Here is an 18,501-nt window from a genome sequence, read left to right as displayed (position 1 = left end):
CTTTTCAAGATTTCCCATCCTTCCTGGACATTTTTGTCTTTAAGGAAATCCAGCCATTGGATCCCTCCAATTCTCTTTCTGAATCCCTTAAAATCTGCCTTTCTGAAATCTAACCTTGACGTCTGAGTCTTCACAGGTCTTCCTCCTTTAGTTATCCAAAATTCTAAAATAGCATGGTCGCTACCTCCTAGGGTCCCAGCCACTTTTACCTCCTCAACCATTTCCTCCCTGTTTATAAGGATTAGATCCAAGGTAGCAGTTCCCCTTGTTTTCTCCCCTACCTTTTGGAAGATAAAGTTGTCAGCAAGAGAGGATAAGAATTTCCTTGACCTGTTAGCTTTGCCTGAGAGAGAGTCCCAACAAATGTCTGGATAGTTGAAATCTCCCATGACAACTATGTCATATTTTTTGGAGAACTTGGCCATTTGATGCATAAAGAGTTCATCCATATCTTCAACTTGCACAGGTGGCCTGTAGTAAATGCCTACAATGGTGTCCTTTCCATTGTTCTGTCCTTGTATTCTTACCCAAACAGTTTCCACAGAACTCCCGGTCTCTGAAGCTTCAATGTCTGTGCAGATATACGCGTTTCTAACATACAATGCGACACCTCCTCCTCGTTTATCAAGTCTGTTTCTTGCAAATAAGTTGTATCCTTCTAGTCTTGTATTCCAATCATGTGTATTATCCCACCAAGTTTCAGTGATTCCAATGACATCATATTTCTTTTCCTGTGTTAGTAGTTCCAATTCTCCTTGTTTGTTGCCCATGCTTTGTGCATTAGTATAGAAACATTTTAGTTTGTGATTGGTTTCGCTTTCTCCAATATTTTTATTAATTAGATTCTTTTGTCTTTGTTCTTCCTTTCCACTTCTAATAGCAGCGTTCTCAATAGCATTTGTCAGGTGTATGGCTTTTTCTGGTCTTTTGCTTCCCTTCCCATGTTGTTCTAGTTTAAAGCTCTCCTTACAACTTTAGCAAGGCGACTTCCAAATACATGTTTTCCAGTCTCCGTAAGGTGCACCCCATCTCTAGCAAGTAGTCCATCGTAAAGGTAATCCACTCCGTGATCCATAAATCCAAATCGTTGCTGACGGCACCATCGACGAAGCCAGTTGTTCACCTGCAGAATCTTATTCCACCTCCTTGTTCCATGGCCATCCACTGGGAGGATGGAAGAGAAGACCACCTGCGCTCACAGTTCTTTCACTTTCTTGCCTAAGTCTTCAAAGTCTCTGCAGACTTAGAATACTGTGTACTATTTTGGGTTCCAATGTATAAGAAGTACGTAGCTGAACAAAAGCGGGTGCAGAGAAGAGCGACCAAGGTTATTAAGGGAATGGAAGGATTGTAATACCAAGACAGTTTATCAAACTTGGGCTATTCATTTTGGAAAAATGAAGGTTTAGGGCAGTGGCGTAACTAAAAATTTATGGGCCCCGGTGCGAACTTTCAAATGGGGCCCCCCCATTCCAAAATATTTTCCACCCAAATTCACATTTTCCCTATTCATTTCACACACTATAGTTTTGTTGCAATGTTTTAGAGTGCAATATTTAATAAATATAGGCATAGGGCTGCCACTAGGAATTTCGGGGCTCCATACTGCCAACATTTTCGGGGCCCCCGTGAGACTCTGCCCAGGCTCCACCCCTGGAACTGTCCACAGCCCCATCACTTTCTCTTGGAAAAACTACATTTCTCACCAATCACATATATAGCCAGTAGCTTTTGTTTTGGCCAAAAGATTTTTTAAGCCGCCACGACAAGGTAGACTCTTTTGGCCGATGTCACGATCCATTTCTTGGATCTGTGTCAGGTCTGGATTTCCTCACATTTTAACCTTTTTCTCTTTTCGCCCATCGGGTGTTAAATATGAGTTTTTGCCCCTGGTGGCCGCTGGGGTTTACTACAACTGTAGTTGGTCTGCTGATGTATATTTCCCCCGGTGGCTGCCGGGGTTACTGTATGTGATTAATTATTTATGCAGGTGGTGACTTCTCCCCCTCCTTCCTATAAAAGGAGTTCAGGTGCTGGAAATCACTGTTGGTTATACACTTGCTCTTGGGAGACCAACCAAGCTGGAGTCCAGGAGCTGAGTTCTGTGGTGCTTCAGTTGTTTGCTGTTGTCAAGTGGCTATCTCTGCTGTCCAGGAGCATTGCAGCACAGAAAGCGAAGTTTTATTTTATTTTACCCTGTCTGTTGTATCTTTCCTTTGGGTTTTTTGTGTAGTACACTTTTCCCTGTCTCACCTCCTGGGGAGGGGGTTGGGGGTTTAGCTCAGGGCTAAACAGGAGACAGGGACAGGTCGGGGACTTGGGCCTCACTACCTTTAAGTGTACCCCCAAGTTAAGGAAAGACAGGGCACCCCCTTAGCCTGAGGGGCAGTTCAGGGGCCCCAGTTCTACATCTTCTGTTTTCCCCTTACTGCCCCATGACATTATAACCAACCCTCACATTTTTTTCTGGTGAGCCATGGCTCAAATGCAGGCCTTCGCCCAAATGCTACAGTCTCTCACCGATGAGCTTAAGGTGTTGCGGGGTGAGATGGTGCAACAACTGCAGCAGTTGGTGGGGACCTGGGCCTCAGCTCAGTTACAGGCTCAACCAGAACCTAAGATGAGACAAATTTATTGTGTTTCAGGAGGCCTGTAAATTATATTTCAGGCTTCGACCCCGTTCTTCAGGGAGTGAAGAACAGCGCGTGGGGATTGTTGTCTCCCTACTTAGGGGTGATCCCCAGGCCTGGGCTTTCTCCCTGCCGACCGGTTCGCCATCTTTACGGTCGGTAGACTGTTTTTTTACGGCTCTGGCGCTGGTGTATGGCGATCCTGATGGCGTCTCCCTGGCGGAATCCCGACTCCGTTAGATCAAGCAGGGAGGCCGGCTTGTTGAGGAGTACTGCTCAGAGTTCAGGAGGTGGGCCACTGATATGCAGTGGAATGACCCTGCACTTAGGAGTCAATTTGTGCAGGGTCTGTCTCCGAAGTTGCAGGATACTATGGTGCAGTACGCCGCCCCCAGGTCGCTGGAGGCTGCCATGTCCCTTGCCATCCGGGTGGATAGACGCCTCAGGGAGAGACATGCATCATATGTGCCCCCTATAGTCCTTGCTAGGGAGGAGGACACACCCGAACAATCGGAGGAACCCATGCAGCTGGAGTAGTGGTTTCCAAAAAGGGGTTGCCTGCGGTTCGCTGAGGTGAGGGGGCATGTTTTTACTGTGGGCAGACTGGCCATTTTATAGGAGTCTGCCCAGTGCGCGCCAAATCTTCCGTACCACTGAAGAAGCAGCCCCCCTCTGTTCGTGTGGAGGGAGACAACCAGGGAGTGTATATTTCCTCCATTGCTTCCCCTCAGTGTACCCTATCGGCAGAACTTGCGGTGGGTGGGGAAACTGAGGGCCTTCCGGTACTTGGGGACAGTGGAGCTGGAGTCAACCTGGTGGATGCCCACTTTGTTGAGACCCATGGCCTCAGGTGTAGGATGCTAGCCAAACCCTTAAACGTCCAGGCCATTGACTCTGTCCCACTAAGCCAGGGGAGCCTTACCCAAGTTGTGGACAATATACATCTTTGTATAGGGACTAGTGTTGAGCGATACCGTCCGATATTAAGAAATATCGGATCGGATTGGATCGGCTGATACTTTTTGGGTATCGGGTATCGCCGATTCCGATACCGGAAGTCCCATTCAAGTCAATGGGACAGAAATATCGGAATTAAAAAAAACCCTTTCTGTACTTGCACATCCTGTTCGGGAGTGGGGAAGAGTGTGGGCGGTGCGTGGGTGGACACTGTGTGTGTCTATGTGTGTGGGCAGGGTCTGTGTGGGCATTCCGGGGGTCTGTACGGGCCTGCCGGGGGTCTGTACGGGCCTGCCGGGGGTCTGTGTGGACTGCCGGGGGTCTGTGCGGCCTGCCGGGGGTCTGTGCGAAATATGAGGATGAATGAACTCATGGAGATCAACATCCAACACTGCGGAGACACCATCACATGTTTCTCAACGCAGTTATGCTAGAGCATGGCCCCCATCCCTTATGGGAAAAAAACCCTTTCTGTACTTGTGCATCCTGTTCGGGCGGGGGGGAAGAGTGTGGGCGGTGCGTGGGTAGACACTGTGTGTGTCTGTGTGTGCGGGCCTGCCGGGGGTCTGTACGGGCCTGCCGGGGGTCTGTGCGGGCCTGCCGGGGGTCTGTGCGGGCCTGCCGGGGGTCTGTGCGGGCCTGCCAGGGGTCTGTGCGGGCCTGCCGGGGCTCTGTGCCGGCTGCCGGTGGTCTGTGCCGGCTGCCGGGGGTCTGTGCGGGCCTGCTGGGGGTCTGTTTGGGCCTGCCGGGGGTCTGTCTGGGCCTGCCAGGGGTCTGTGCCGGCTGCTGGGGGTCTGTGTTGGCCTGCCGGGGGTCTGTGCCGTCTGCCGGGGGTCTTTTGTGTCTGTGTGCTACAATGACAGTGATTGACACATTAGCCAATGATGGGACAGTAGTAGTCCCATCATCCGGCTAATGTGTTGAATGTAAAAAAATATATATACTGTATGTAGTATGTATGTATTGTATGAATGTATTGTATGTAGTATGTATGTTGTATGTAGTATGTAGGTAGCATGTATGTTGTAAGTATGTTGTATGTCTGTAGCATGTTGTATGTATGTATGTATGTATGTAGTATGTATGTATGTATGTTGTATGAATGTAGTATATATGTATGAAGTATGTATGTATGTTGTATGAATGTAGTATATATGTAGTATGTACAGTGGCATGTAAAAGTTTGGGCACCCCTGGTCAAAATTACTGTTATTGTGACCAGTTAAGCAAGTTGAAGATGGAATGATCTCTAAAAGGGCTAAAGCTAAAGATGACACATTTTCTCTGTATTTTAGGCAAAAAAAATTCTATATTGTCATTTTTTACATTTTAAAAATTACAATAAGGAAAATAGGCCAATGCAAAAGTTTGGGCACCCTGCATAATTAGTACCTAGTAGCACTCCCTTTTAAAAATATCACAGCTTGTAAACGCTTTTAGTAGCCAGCCAAGAGTCTTTCAATTCTTGTTTGATGGATTTTCATCCATTCTTCCTTGGAAAATTCTTCCATTTCTGTGAGATTCCTGGGTCGTCTTGCATGCACTGCTATTTTGAGGACTAGCCACAGATTTTCAATGATGATCGAATTGGGGGACTGTGAGGGCCATTGAAAAACCTCTAGCTATCGCCCTTTGAGGTAGTCTATTGTGGATTTTAATGTGTGTGATCATTATCCATTTGTAGAAGCCATCCTGTTTTCAAATTCAGCTTTTTTACACATGGTGTTATGTTTGCATCAAGAATTTGTTGAAATTTCATTGACTCCATTCTTCCCTCTCCCTGTGAAATGTTCCCTGTGCCATTGTCTGCAACACAACTCCAAAAGCATGATTGATCCATCCCCATGCTTAATGGTTGGAGAGATGTTCTTTTCCTGAAATTCTATGCAATTTTTTCTCTGCACATACCTTTGATCATTGCGACCAAAGAGTTTTATTTTAACTTCAACAATTCACAGGACTTGTTTCTAAAATGCATTGGGCTTGTTTAGATGTTCTTTTGCATACCTCTGATGCTGAATTTTATGGTGAGGGTGCAGGAGAGGTTTTCTTCTGATGACGCTTCCATGAAGGCCATATTTGATAAGGTGTCTCTGAACAGTAGAACAATTACCACAACTCCATAATCTGCTAAATCTTTCTGAAGGTCTTTTGCAGTCAAGTGGGGGTTCTGATATGCCTTTCTAGCAATCCTACAAGCAGCTCTCTCTGAAATTTTGCTTGGCCTTCCAGACCTTATCTTGCCCTCCACTGATCCTGTAAACTGCTATTTCTGAATTACATATTGAACTGAGGAAAGGACAACTTGAAAACGCTTTGCTATCTTCATATAGCCTTATCCTGCTTTGTGGGCCTCCACCATTTTCATTTTCAGAGTGCTAGGCATCTGCTTAAAAGAACCCATGGTAGCTGTTTTTTCGCACAAGGTTAGAGGAGGCTATGTGTTTCTAAACCTGTGGAATCTGCATCAGCTGGCCTTTCCTAACATTGAGGGTGAACAAGCCATATCCCTTACAGGCTTATTAAGGTCTGAAACCTTGGTCAAAGTTATCTGAGCACACAAATCTCCAAAGGTGCCCAAACTTTAGCATCGGACCATTTTTTTTCTTTTTGTAATTTTTAAAATGTGAAAAAATGACAATGTGTATTACTTTTTAGCCTAAAATACAAAACAAATGTGTCATCTTTAACTTTAGGCCTTTTAGAGATCATTTTATCTTCAACTTGCTTAACTGTTCACAATAACAGTAATTTTGACCAGGGGTGCCTAAACTTTTGCATGCCACTGTATGTATGTTGTATGAATGTAGTATATATGAAGTATGTATGTAGTATGTATGTATGTTGTATGAATGTTGTATATATGTAGTATGTATGTAGTATTTTTTTTTTTCTTTTTTTACATTCAACACATTAGCCGGATGATGGGACTACTACTGTCCCATCATTGGCTAATGTGTCAATCACTGTCATTGTAGCAGGCATCGCCCGATGGGACTTGTAGTCCCATCGGACGATGCCTGCACACACAAGACCCCTGGCAGGCCCGCGCAGACCCCAGGCAGCCGGCACAGGCCCCCGGCAGGCCCGTACAGACCCCCGGCAGCCGGCACAGGCCCCCGGCAGGCCCGTACAGACCCCCGGCAGACGGCACAGGCCCCCGGCAGGCCCGTACAGACCCCCGGCAGCCGGCACAGGCCCCCGGCAGGCCCGTACAGACCCCCGGCAGCCGGCACAGGCCCCCGGCAGGCCCGTACAGACCCCCCGCAGTCGGAACAGACCGCGCGTCATGATGACATCATTTCAGCAGCCAATCACAGCCACAGCAGTGGCTCATTGCATTATGGGAACTTCCGATTCCGGTATCCAATATTGAAAAAATATCGGTACTCGGTATCGGAATTCCGATACAGCGAATATCGGCCGATACCCGATATTTGCAGTATCGGAATGCTCAACACTAATAGGGACTCATCATGAGGCGTCCCTATCATGCTACGTCTTGGGCGGAATACCATCACCCATCGTTCTAGGCCTCCCTTGGTTAAAGAAACACAACCCGGTGATAGATTGGCGGGCTGGGGAAGTTGTCAGCTGGGGGCAGTCGTGTGAGGGCTGCTGCCCGGGGGCAACTGTCTCCACCGTCTTGCCACAACCGTTCCCTTCTTCCTCAGTAGGGGCAGCAGAGGTGCTGCCCGGGAGTAGGGACCAGTCGCAAAACTCACCAGTAGCTAACCCTGGTAGTCGGAGTCCTCGTAGGAGGGATCAGTGGAAGGTGGTGGTTTCCGCTGAAAATTGTGGGGGTGTGAGTGTGATGACACAGGGGAACGCCTCTGTTGTCAGTCCTTCAAAAAGTTCACCATTTTGTGGCAGACGCATGAGTGGTATTAAACGTTCAGGTCCGGACCTGTGTGTGAACGAGTTTGTATGGGTGTCCACCAATCACATCCGGTGGAAGTGTGCTGCTGGTTTTTGGAACTCTCGAGTTATCGGTCCTTATCGGGTGTCTGCCATTCTCGGCCCAGTGACCTACCAGCTGGAGTTACCCTCTGTCATGCACATACACAATTCTTTCCCGAGGTCAGCGCTCTGGAGATGTGTTTCGCCTCTGGGACATCTACATAACCGCATTTGCCATAAACCTGTGAGTCCGGTGTTTACTTAGGTGAACTCAACTGTGTTCAGGCGTCCTCATCATAGGTGTTGTTTTTGTTGAAGCGCTTTTTTGAGGGTCCAGAGGCCCCTCTTTGAGGGAGGGGTACTGTCACGATCCATTTCTTGGTTCTGTGTCAGGTCTGGATTTCCTCACATTTTAACCTTTTTCTCTTTTCGCGCATCGGGTGTTAAATATGAGTTTTTGCCCCCCGGTGGCCGCTGGGGTTTAGTACAACTGTAGTTGGTCTGCTGATGTATATTTCCCCCGGTGGCTGCCGGGGTTACTGCATGTGATTAATTATTTATGCAGGTGGTGACTTCTCTCCCTCCTTCCTATAAATGGAGTTCAGGTGCTGGAAATCACTGTTGGTTATACACTTGCTCTTGGGAGACCAACCAAGCTGGAGTCCAGGAGCTGAGTTCTGTGGTGCTTCAGTTGTTTGCTGTTGTCAAGTGGCTATCTCTGCTGTCCAGGAGCATTGCAGCACAGAAAGCGAAGTTTTATTTTATTTTACCCTGTCTGTTGTATCTTTCCTTTGGGTTTTTTGTGTAGTACACTTTTCCCTGTCTCACCTCCTGGGGAGGGGGTTGGGGGTTTAGCTCAGGGCTAAACAGGAGACAGGGACAGGTCGGGGACTTGGGCCTCACTACCTTTAAGTGTACCCCCAAGTTAAGGAAAGATAGGGCACCCCCTTAGCCTGAGGGGCAGTTCAGGGGCCCCGGTTCTACATCTTCTGTTTTCCCCTTACTGCCCCATGACAGCCGAGCTCTACTCTATTCTATACTATTAATTATTTGTTAAAATATCCAAAATTTAGGTGTATTTTTATTTATTTTTCAATTTTTTAAATGACCAATAATATCACGTACAAGGGACAAATACCACCACACCATGTCCAGATCACATATTACCACCACATAGTGACCAAAAAATAGCTCATACAAGGAACAAATACCGCCACACCATGGCCGGACAACATATTACCACCACATTGTGACTGAATACTACAATACTGATCATTAATAAAAAAAAACAATACTAATATCACTATAAGTGCCATTATACACAGGAGATCTGGAATTTAGTATGTAGTGTCCGTGTATAGGTAATAGTAATTATCGGTGACATTATACACAGGAGCTCTGTATACAGTGTCAGTGTACAGGTAATGCAGTGATCACTGGTGAAATTATACAGAGGAGATCTGTATATAGTGTCAGTGTACAGGTAATACAGTTATCACCGGTGACATTATACAGATGAGATCTGTATACAGTGTCAGGGTACAGGTAATACAGTGATCATCAGTGACATTATACACAGGAGCTCTGTATATAGTGTATAGTGTACAGGTAATACGGGGATCACCAGTGACATTATACACAGGAACTCTGTATATAGTGTATAGTGTACAGGTAACAGTGAGCACCATTGACTTTATAGAGAGGAGCTCTGTATATAATGTATAGTGTGCAGGAAATACAGTGATCACCGGTGACATTATACACATGAGTGCTATGTATTTTGTACAAGTTATACTGTGATCAATGACATTATACACAGGAGCTCTGTATTTAGTGTAAAGGTAATACAGTGATCACGCGTGACATTGTATACAGGACCGCTGTATATAGTATGCAGTGTATAGTGTCAGTGTACAGGTAACACACTGACTCACCAGTGACATCTCTAAGTGAAGTTCTTCAGCTTTGCTTTTCATCTTCATCCAGCACAGACCGCCATCACTTTTTCCAGCTAGGGCTCGTCTCTGCAGGAAATAACACAGTTAGCTAGAGCACAGCTTGCAGAACACATTACTTAATATTTCCCAACTTCTAAACTACACCAGATGAAGAAAAAAAAGGTGATATGGAGTCGCTTTGAATAGTAACAGGACCCCCCCATTTAAAATAGTATCCTCAAAAAATAAAATAAATACATCACTCCCATCCTGCCCCCCCCGTGTCTCCCATCCTGCCCCCATGTCTCCCATCCTGCCCCCATGTCTCCCATCATGCCACCGTGTCTCCCATCCTGCCATCATGCCGCTTTCTATAAAAATAAAAAAATGCTTCCTTCTTACCTGGCCGCGCTCCTGCGACGATGCTCCCTCTTGGACGCAGGTTCAGTTGCTGCACTGGCAGAATCCTGCCACTGGAGACTGATGACCAGAAGAGACAGGGCCACTGCGGGCCCCCTCTGCTCATTGGGCCCAATATGCCAGTCAGGGCAGTAATGCCCTGATGGCAGGCCACTAAGCACTCTGGGCCCTGTCGCAGCTGTGACCCCTGCAACCGCTGAAGTTACGCCCCTGGTTGAGGGCCAATATTATTATAATGTACAGATATATGGAGGGATAGTACAGAGATCTTTCTAATGATCTATTTACACCTAGACCTGTGACTGTGACAAGGGGGCATCTTCTCTTTACTGTAAAAGCAGTGAGACTAATAATAAATAATCTTTATATAGCGCTAACAAATTCCTCAGTGCTTTACAGTTTGCACACATTAGCATCACTGTCCCCAACTCCTTGCAGATGTTGTCCTTGGTGGGATTTGAACTCAGGACCCCAGCTCTAACCACTGAGCCACCATGCCGCCCAGACTATACAACTTTCGACCGCATGATGTTGTAATGGTTGATTCACTCCAAAAGTACAAGCAGGGTCTGGATGCTTTTCTTGAAAAATGTAATATTACAGGTTATGGGTATGAGATTCTGTGATGGGATGTTCATCCAGGGAACTAGTCTAATTGCCATATGTGGAGTCAGGAAGCATTTTTTTCCCCTAATATGGGGCAATTACCATCTGCGTCATAGGTTTTTTTTTTTCCTTCTTCTGGATCAACATGTTAAGCTATAGATAAAACGCAATTGATTGAAGGTAGATATCAATCTTAAAAACGATGAAACTATGACAATTGTGCATAATACTTTTTTATTCTAGGACAACTATTATTTCAGAATAATCTAGAGTCTGGTTTTTATTTCAGGACAGAAAGACCTTTGAATAATAGCTGGTGTAGTAATTTTGGGAAGTGAGGGAAAGGAAGTTCCTTTACATATAATGCTGACGAAGGAGGGAAGACTTCTAAAGTTTTATATTTTTGTTGGTTGAAATAGACTGGATGAATTGTGCAGTCCATACAATTGAATGCATGTTGGAAATAGTTTGTTAAACTTTATGACACTGTATAGTGGTAACTCTTATAATATTACCCTGGTGCAACACCGCTCCATTGTAAGAATATATTTGCATGGATTAGCACACGCCATTTCGTTCATATTGCTTCCTTCTTTACCTTATTTCCCTAAGCTGAAATGTCTCTGTTTTTATGTTGTGCTGCCGCCTGGCATCAGATTTGCATGTCACCCTATGAATGTGCCCATTGGCATTCTGATAGTGGGCACTAGGTTAGCTCGTGCCAAACTGCAGCAGTCATTCGCCGGCTGTGTTTTGTGGTATGTTGTGAAATTAATGTTTTTTTATTATATAACAGTAAGAAAACCTGCAGAGCTAAATAACACTGATGACCCTCTCTTGTCTCTGCAGCTGATCAGCGGTGGATCTATTGTCAGTGCTGAGGCAGCATGGGATCACGTCACCATGGCCAACCGGGAGTTGGCATTTAAAGCTGGAGACGTCATCAAGGTCCTAGATGCTTCCAATAAGGACTGGTGGTGGGGTCAGATAGATGATGAAGAAGGATGGTTTCCAGCCAGCTTTGTGAGGGTAAGTAACTCCAAAAAAATATCAATTATTTCCACAATGTAATATATATAATAGTGAACTGTGGCACATGTGACCTGTAGTAATGATAATCCTATTACCACGTGTATCAGCCTGCATATCAACATCACCTCCTCCAGCATTAATCATGTTAACTATAATGACATCATTTAATAGCCTAAAACCCAACAGCTGTTTCTAGTTCTGCATTGCATCAGTGAACACAAAATTATGCAGCGCTCCAAAAAAAAAAAAAAATTCAAGCTGAACTCAAAAGTTCGTTCCTGCACTGTGTTAAATCTGCTGTGATAGTAAGGAACACATTTTATAATCAAAGTGAGTGGAGATGGAAAGCATTATGCGCCCAATGACTCTGACTTGCATCCCAATATTTTAACACTTGTATCTGGACTATGTATATCTACCGTAGATATAGTCCAGATACTAGTGTTAAAATATTGGGATGTAAGTATATACATATAAACTGTGGATATAAAAAGTCCACACTCCCCTGTTAAAATGGCAAATGTTTATAGTGTAATAAATCCCAAGAAGAAGAATTTTGCAATTTTTTCTACCTTTAATGTGACTTATCTGTACAATTCAATTGAACAATGAACTGAAATCTTTTTGGGTGGAAAAAGAAGAGCAAAGAACTAAAATAGTGTGATTGCATCAATATCCACACACTTAAACTAATACTTTATTGAAACACCCTTTGAATTTCTGACAGCATTCAGTCTTTTTGGGTAGGAGTCTATAAGCATGGCGCATCTAGAATTGGCAATCTTTACCCATTCTTCCTTGCAGTGGTGCTACAAATTTGTCAGATTAAGAGGGCATCTCCTGTGTACAGTGCCCTTTTCAGTTCATCTCATAGATTTCCAGTTGGATTCAGGTCTGTGCATCGGCTTAACTATTCCAAAACTTTGATCTTCTTCTAGTGAAGCCATTCTGTTGATGCTTTGGAGGCATGCCTAGGGTCAGTGTGGCACTGAAAGGTAACATTTCTCTTTGTCTTCAGGTTTTTAGCAGAGGTCTGAAGGTTTTGTTGCAAAATTGACAGATATTTGGAACTGTTCATAATTCCCTCCACATTTACCAAAGTCCCTGTTCCAGTGGCTGAAAAGCAACTGCAAATCATAATGTTGCCTCCACCATGCCTCATTGTAGCTTTGATGTTCTCTTGCTGTTGCACAGTGTTGCCTATGCTTCAAACATATCTTTTGGAATCGTCAGACCATAGCACATTTTCCCACATTCTTTTGGCAGACTTAATGTAGGTTTTGGCAAAATAATAGTTGGGCTTGGATGGTTATGTTTTCTAAGAAAAGGCTTCTGTCTTGCCACCCTACCCAACAGGCCAGACATATGAAGAATATGGGAGATTATAGTCACATGCAGTATACAACCAGTACTTGCCAGAAATCTTTGCCTCCTTGTTAATGCGGCTCTTGACAACCTTATTGACCAATTTTCTTCTTATTTTTTTAATCACTTTTAATGTTAAAGAGTAACTGTCATTTTAATTTCTGTTTTGTAGTACGCATTAAAATAAGCATCTTTGTAACATATCTTATCAGAGAAATCTGCTTATTTCTCCTCCTGGACTGATCTTTCATTCTCAAAATTCTCAATTCTGAAGTAAAGGCCGGGGTCAGACTTGCGAGAAAGTCGCACATCAATACCCGGCACTGCCGCCGACACTCGGATCGGAGTGTGCAGCTGCATAGAAAGACATGCAGGTGAACGTTCCGATCCGCGTGCCGGCGGCAGTGCTGGGTATTGATGTGCGAGACTCGTGCGAGATTGTCGCAAGTCTGACCCCGGCAAAAATCTGTATTTAGTGAAGACAGATGGTTACATTACTGAGATAGAAGATGGGAGTTGCTACTGATAAGATTCTATGTAGGGGGAAGGGGAGAGAAGGAGGGAAGAGCTAGAGCCATAACTCCTTCATCCTCACTCTCCTATCCTCATCTCATCTCAGTAATGTAACAATCTGTCTTCACTGAATGCAGATTTTACCGAGAAATGAGGGTTTTGAGAATGAAAGATCACATCAGGAGGAGAAAGAAGCAGATTTCTCTGATAAGATATATTCCAAAGCTTCTTACTTCCATGTGTAGTATTGATTTATGAAATAAAAATTAAAACAACTGTTACTCTTGAAGTCACTTCTTGATGACCATCTTCACATTTATCCATGGTATACTAAATGCCTTGGAGATATTTTTACTATTCAGCATCCATTGAAATGTGATTGGCCAATTCTGAATGCAACCACATTATTTTACTTTTGTCATTTTTATCTTCTTTTTAAAATTATTTTAATTTATCAGTTACTTTCTACAAATAATTGGTGACATTAAAAGTAGAGAAAAATCTTCTTGGCATGATTATTTTACAGTACAAAAGCTTCGTATCTTATCAGGGGTATGTAAGCATTTTCTATCTACTATATGTACAGTGACATGTTAAAGTTTGGAGACCCCTGGTCTAAATTGCTGTTATTGTGAACAGTTAAGCAAGATGAAGATGAAATGATCTCTAAAACTGCTAAAGGTAATGACAAATTTTATATGTGCTTTAGGAAAAAAAAAAAAATATATTTTCATATTTCACATTTTAAAAATTACCAAAAGGAAAATGGGTCAATGCAAAAGATTGGGCACCCTGCATGGTTAATACCTACAGATACCTCTATTCACCCTTTATTAGTATATGAGTAAATAAACTGAAGTACAAAAGGTAAGAATAAAAACCAATCAGCAAAACCAAGCTTGACAGGGCTTAAATTGTCTTAAATAAGCTTGTTTATCCCGCACCCTTCCTTATGACTTATGATGGTCACAGTGTTATGGGTGTTAGTAATTAGGATTGCTTCAGGTCTATTTTTTAATTGGATTATTTAAGTCCTGTCAGGCTTGGCTTTGCTTATTTTTCTATTCAGTTTTTGTGGGTACATTTAACCCTTAAAAGCAATTTATGGTTGGTGGTGTTATTTAGAGACATCTCTTTTACTGTATCTGTACATAGGAGATTTTCAGCTACCATACTGCTGCTGTTATTGTTGCACAAGGTGGGATTAGTTCCCTCTTCTTCTTGTCCTAGCACCTTGTCTTTATTTTTTAATTATGTTTCAATAAAATCATGTTTTTATTCTTACCTTTTGTACTTCACTTATTTACCTATATACTAATTAAGGTTGAATAGAGGTGTCTGTGAGTATTTTTGTGGCATACTATCTATCCGTCATAGGATAGTTATTCATTCATATGGACTAATTTTTGTGAATTAATGGTTAATACCTAGTGGCACTCCGTTTTGCAACTTGTAAACGCTTTTTGTAGCCAGCCAAGAGTCTTTCAATTCTGGTATGAGGGATTTTCAGCTATTCTTCCTTGGAAAATTCTTCCAATTCTGTGAGATTCATGGGTCATGTTGTTTGCACTGTTATTTTGACCCACAGATTCTCAATGATATCTTGTTTTCCTGAAATTCATACCCTTTTTTCTCCACACATACCTTTGATTATTGTGGCCAAAGAGTTATATTTCAACCTCATTGGTTCACAGAACTTGTTTCCAAAATGCATCAGGTTTGTTTAGAAGTTCTTTTGCATACTTATGCCACTGAATTTTATGGTGAGAACACGGGAGAGGTTTTCTTCTGATGACTTCCATGAAGGCCATATTTGTGCAGGTGTTTCTGAACAGTAAAACAATGTACCACAACTCAAGAGTCTGCTAAATCTTTCTGATGGTCTTTTGCAGTCAAGCAGGGGTTTTAATTTGCCTCTCTAGCAATCCTATGAGCAGCTTTCACTGAAATTTTGCTTGGTCTTCATGAACTTTAAATACAAAGGAAATATGTCATCTTTAACTTTAGGCTTTTTTGACATAATTTCATCTTCAACTTGCTTAACTGTTCACAATAACAGTAATTTTGACCAGGGGTATCCAAACTTTTACATGATAATGTATACAGTGGCTTTTAAAAGTATTCACCCACCACCCCCTTTTCATTTTTCTTGTTTTGCTACCTCACAACCTGGAATTTCACTTTTTTTAGGGTTTGCATCAGTTTATGTAAAGAACTGTGAAAATGTGATGCAAACAACAAGTAGAACAAACTTACTGAAAACTTCAATGTGCATAGCTATTCACCCCCCTAAAGGATGTACTTTGAGGAATCTCCATTTGCAGTAATTAAAGCTGCAAATTGCTTTGGATAAGTCTCTATGAGCTTTCCACATTTTACCACTGGGATTATTGCCCATGCTTCAAAGCAAAACTGCACCGGCTCCTTCAGGTTAGATGGTTTCCTCTGATGAACAGCAATCTTCAAGTCTGACAACAGATTTTCAATTGGATTAAGATCTGGGCTTTGACTAGACCACTGCAAAACATTCCCTATAAAACATTCAAATATTGCTTTAGCAGGATGCTTTGGGTAATTGTCTTGTTGGAAGGTGAACCTCCGTCGAAGTCTCAAATCACCAACAGACTGAAACAGGTTTTGCTCAAGAATAATCCTGCATGGTGCTTGCACCATTCATCTTCCCCTCGACTCAGACCATTTTTCCTGTCCCTGTTGACGAAAAACATCCCCACAGCATAATGCCACCACCATATTTTACAGTGAGGATGGTGTTCTTGGGGTGATGAGCTGTGTTGTGTTTGCACCAGACATAGCGTTTACCTTGGTGGCCAAAATGTTCAATTTTGGTCTCATCTGACCACGGCACCTTCCTCCATGCATTTGGAGAGTCTCCCACAAGACTTTTGGCCAACTCAAAATAAGCTTTACAATTTTTGTGTTTAAGTAAAGGATTTTTTCTGCCCACTGTTCCATAAAGGCCACATCTATGGAGTGTGCAGAATTTTGTGGTCGTATGGACAGAGACTCCAGCCTGCAGCTACTTCAGGGTTACCTTTTGTCTCTGTGCTGCCTTTCCGATTAAAGGGAACCTGTCACCCCCCCAGGGCATTTTTAAGTAAAAGAGCCACCTTCAGCAACACTAAGGCTGCATTCTGTGAAGGTGGCTCTTCTGTTTCTCACCCCTAGTAACACCAAAATATTGACTTTTATAACTAGGTCCTCATATTTGTAATGCGTTCCATAGGTATGGTGTGTCCTCCTGTATCAGCCACTTCCCAGCCGTCCATAATGCCCCATATTGCGTCTGGGCGCCGCCTCCAAGCCATCCATCATGCCTCTGTCTTGTATCTTGGCGCCACCTCCAATCCGTCCATCATGCCCCTGTGTGCCCCCACCTCCTCCTGTGTTGTATGCCGGCGTCTGCGCTGTGACAACAGTTCTCGGGCATGCGCAGTGCGCGCTGCCCGGGAACTGACATCAAGCCATCAAGCCTGCTTGTTTTGGAGTCCCCTCGATTCCCAGCCCCGCAGTGTGTTATGAAGTATTCCCCTGATTCCCAGCCCTGCAGTGTGTTATGAAGTATTCCCCCGATTCCCAGCCCCGCAGTGTGTTATGAAGTATTCCCCCTATTCCCAGCCCCGCAGTGTGTTATGAAGTATTCCCCCGATTCCCAGCCCCGCAGTGTGTTATGAAGTATTCCCCCGATTCCCAGCCCCGCAGTGTGTTATGAAGTATTCCCCCGATTCCCAGCCCCGCAGTGTGTTATGAAGTATTCCCCCGATTCCCAGCCCCGCAGTGTGTTATGAAGTATTCCCCCGATTCCCAGCCCCGCAGTGTGTTATGAAGTATTCCCCCGATTCCCAGCCCCGCAGTGTGTTATGAAGTATTCCCCCGATTCCCAGCCCCGCAGTGTGGACTCCAAAACACGCAGGCTTGATGGCCTGATGTCAGTTCCCGGGCAGTGCGCACTGCGTATGCCAAAGAACTGTTGTCACAGCGCAGTCACTGGCATACAACACAGGAGGAGGCGGGGGTGCACAGGGGCATGATGGATGGCTTGGAGGCGGCACCCAGACGCAAGACAGGGGCATGATGGACGGCTTGGAGGCGGTGCCCAGACGCAAGACGGGGGCATGATGGATGGCTGGGATCCGGCTGATACAGGGGAACACACCATACCTATGGGACGCATTACAGGTATGAGGACCTAGTTATAAAAGTAAATATTTCAGCGTTAATAGGGGTCAGAAACAGAAGAGCCACCTTCACAGAATGCCACCTTAGTGCTGCTGAAGGTGGCTCTTTTACTTAAAAACACCCTGGGGGGGTGACAAGTTCCCTTTAATGTCCTCTTTGTCCAAGTGGAGAGATTTGGTGGGTGGCCCTTTCTTGGCAGGTTTGTTGTGGTACCATGTTCTTTCCATTTGATGATAATTTGATAGTGCTCCGGGGGAATCATCAGAAATTAATGGAATTTTTTTTTTTTTATAACCCAACCCTAACTTGAAACTTCTCAACTTTTTCCCTGACTTCCTTGGTGATCTCCTTGGTGTTAATGGTGTTGGTTTCTGGTGCCTCTTGCTTAAAGGTGCTGCAGCCTCTGTGGAATTCAGAAAAGGTGTGTATATACTAAAATACCATGTGACACTTAGATTGCATACAGGTGGACTTCCTTTCACTAGGCTTGTGAATTATGTAGGTAATTGTTTACACCAGAAATTTTTGGGGGCTTCATAGCAAAGGAGGTGAATACATATGCACATGCCATTTTTTTGCATTGTATCTCATAAATTTAATTGATGCCTATATTTTTCTCACTTCACTTCACCAACTTAGACTATTTAGTGCTGATGCATCACACACTAATCGGATTACAAAAATATTTAAACACAAGTTGTAATATAGCAATATAGGTAAAAAGCCTAGTGTAAATAGGTGAATACTGTCGCAGACACTGTATATTGATCAGCCAAAACATAGATTCCTTCCTTTTAATTGGACCATGTGACTAGGAATTGCATGACTTTATGTTCTCTGAAGGGGTTCATCATCTCAGTCACCAGATCTTCCTGTTTATTGAAACTGTATAAAATGTACCATACACTTTCTGCATGGCAGGTAGACAGAAACTCCTATTCTAG

General features: G+C 43.9%; 1 protein-coding gene across 5 annotated transcripts in view; it reads left to right on the top strand.

Annotated features, from left to right (window-relative positions):
• ARHGEF9 (Cdc42 guanine nucleotide exchange factor 9) overlaps positions 1-18,501 on the top strand; it is a 489,098-nt gene that overhangs the window by 305,974 nt on the left and 164,623 nt on the right. For all 5 annotated transcript variants that reach the window (XM_073547557.1, XM_073547558.1, XM_073547560.1 and 2 more), the window contains one exon: positions 11,300-11,479. In XM_073547557.1, the coding sequence (XP_073403658.1) occupies positions 11,300-11,479 (180 nt within the window). The remainder of the gene's footprint in view (positions 1-11,299; positions 11,480-18,501) is intronic.

This window comes from Dendrobates tinctorius, unplaced genomic scaffold, assembly GCF_039654945.1.
Source record: "Dendrobates tinctorius isolate UK_male_01 unplaced genomic scaffold, ASM3965494v1 ptg000154l, whole genome shotgun sequence".
Taxonomy (NCBI): domain Eukaryota; kingdom Metazoa; phylum Chordata; class Amphibia; order Anura; family Dendrobatidae; genus Dendrobates; species Dendrobates tinctorius.
The sequence above is the reverse complement of the archived record's forward strand: the minus strand, read 5'-3'. Positions and strand labels throughout refer to the sequence as shown.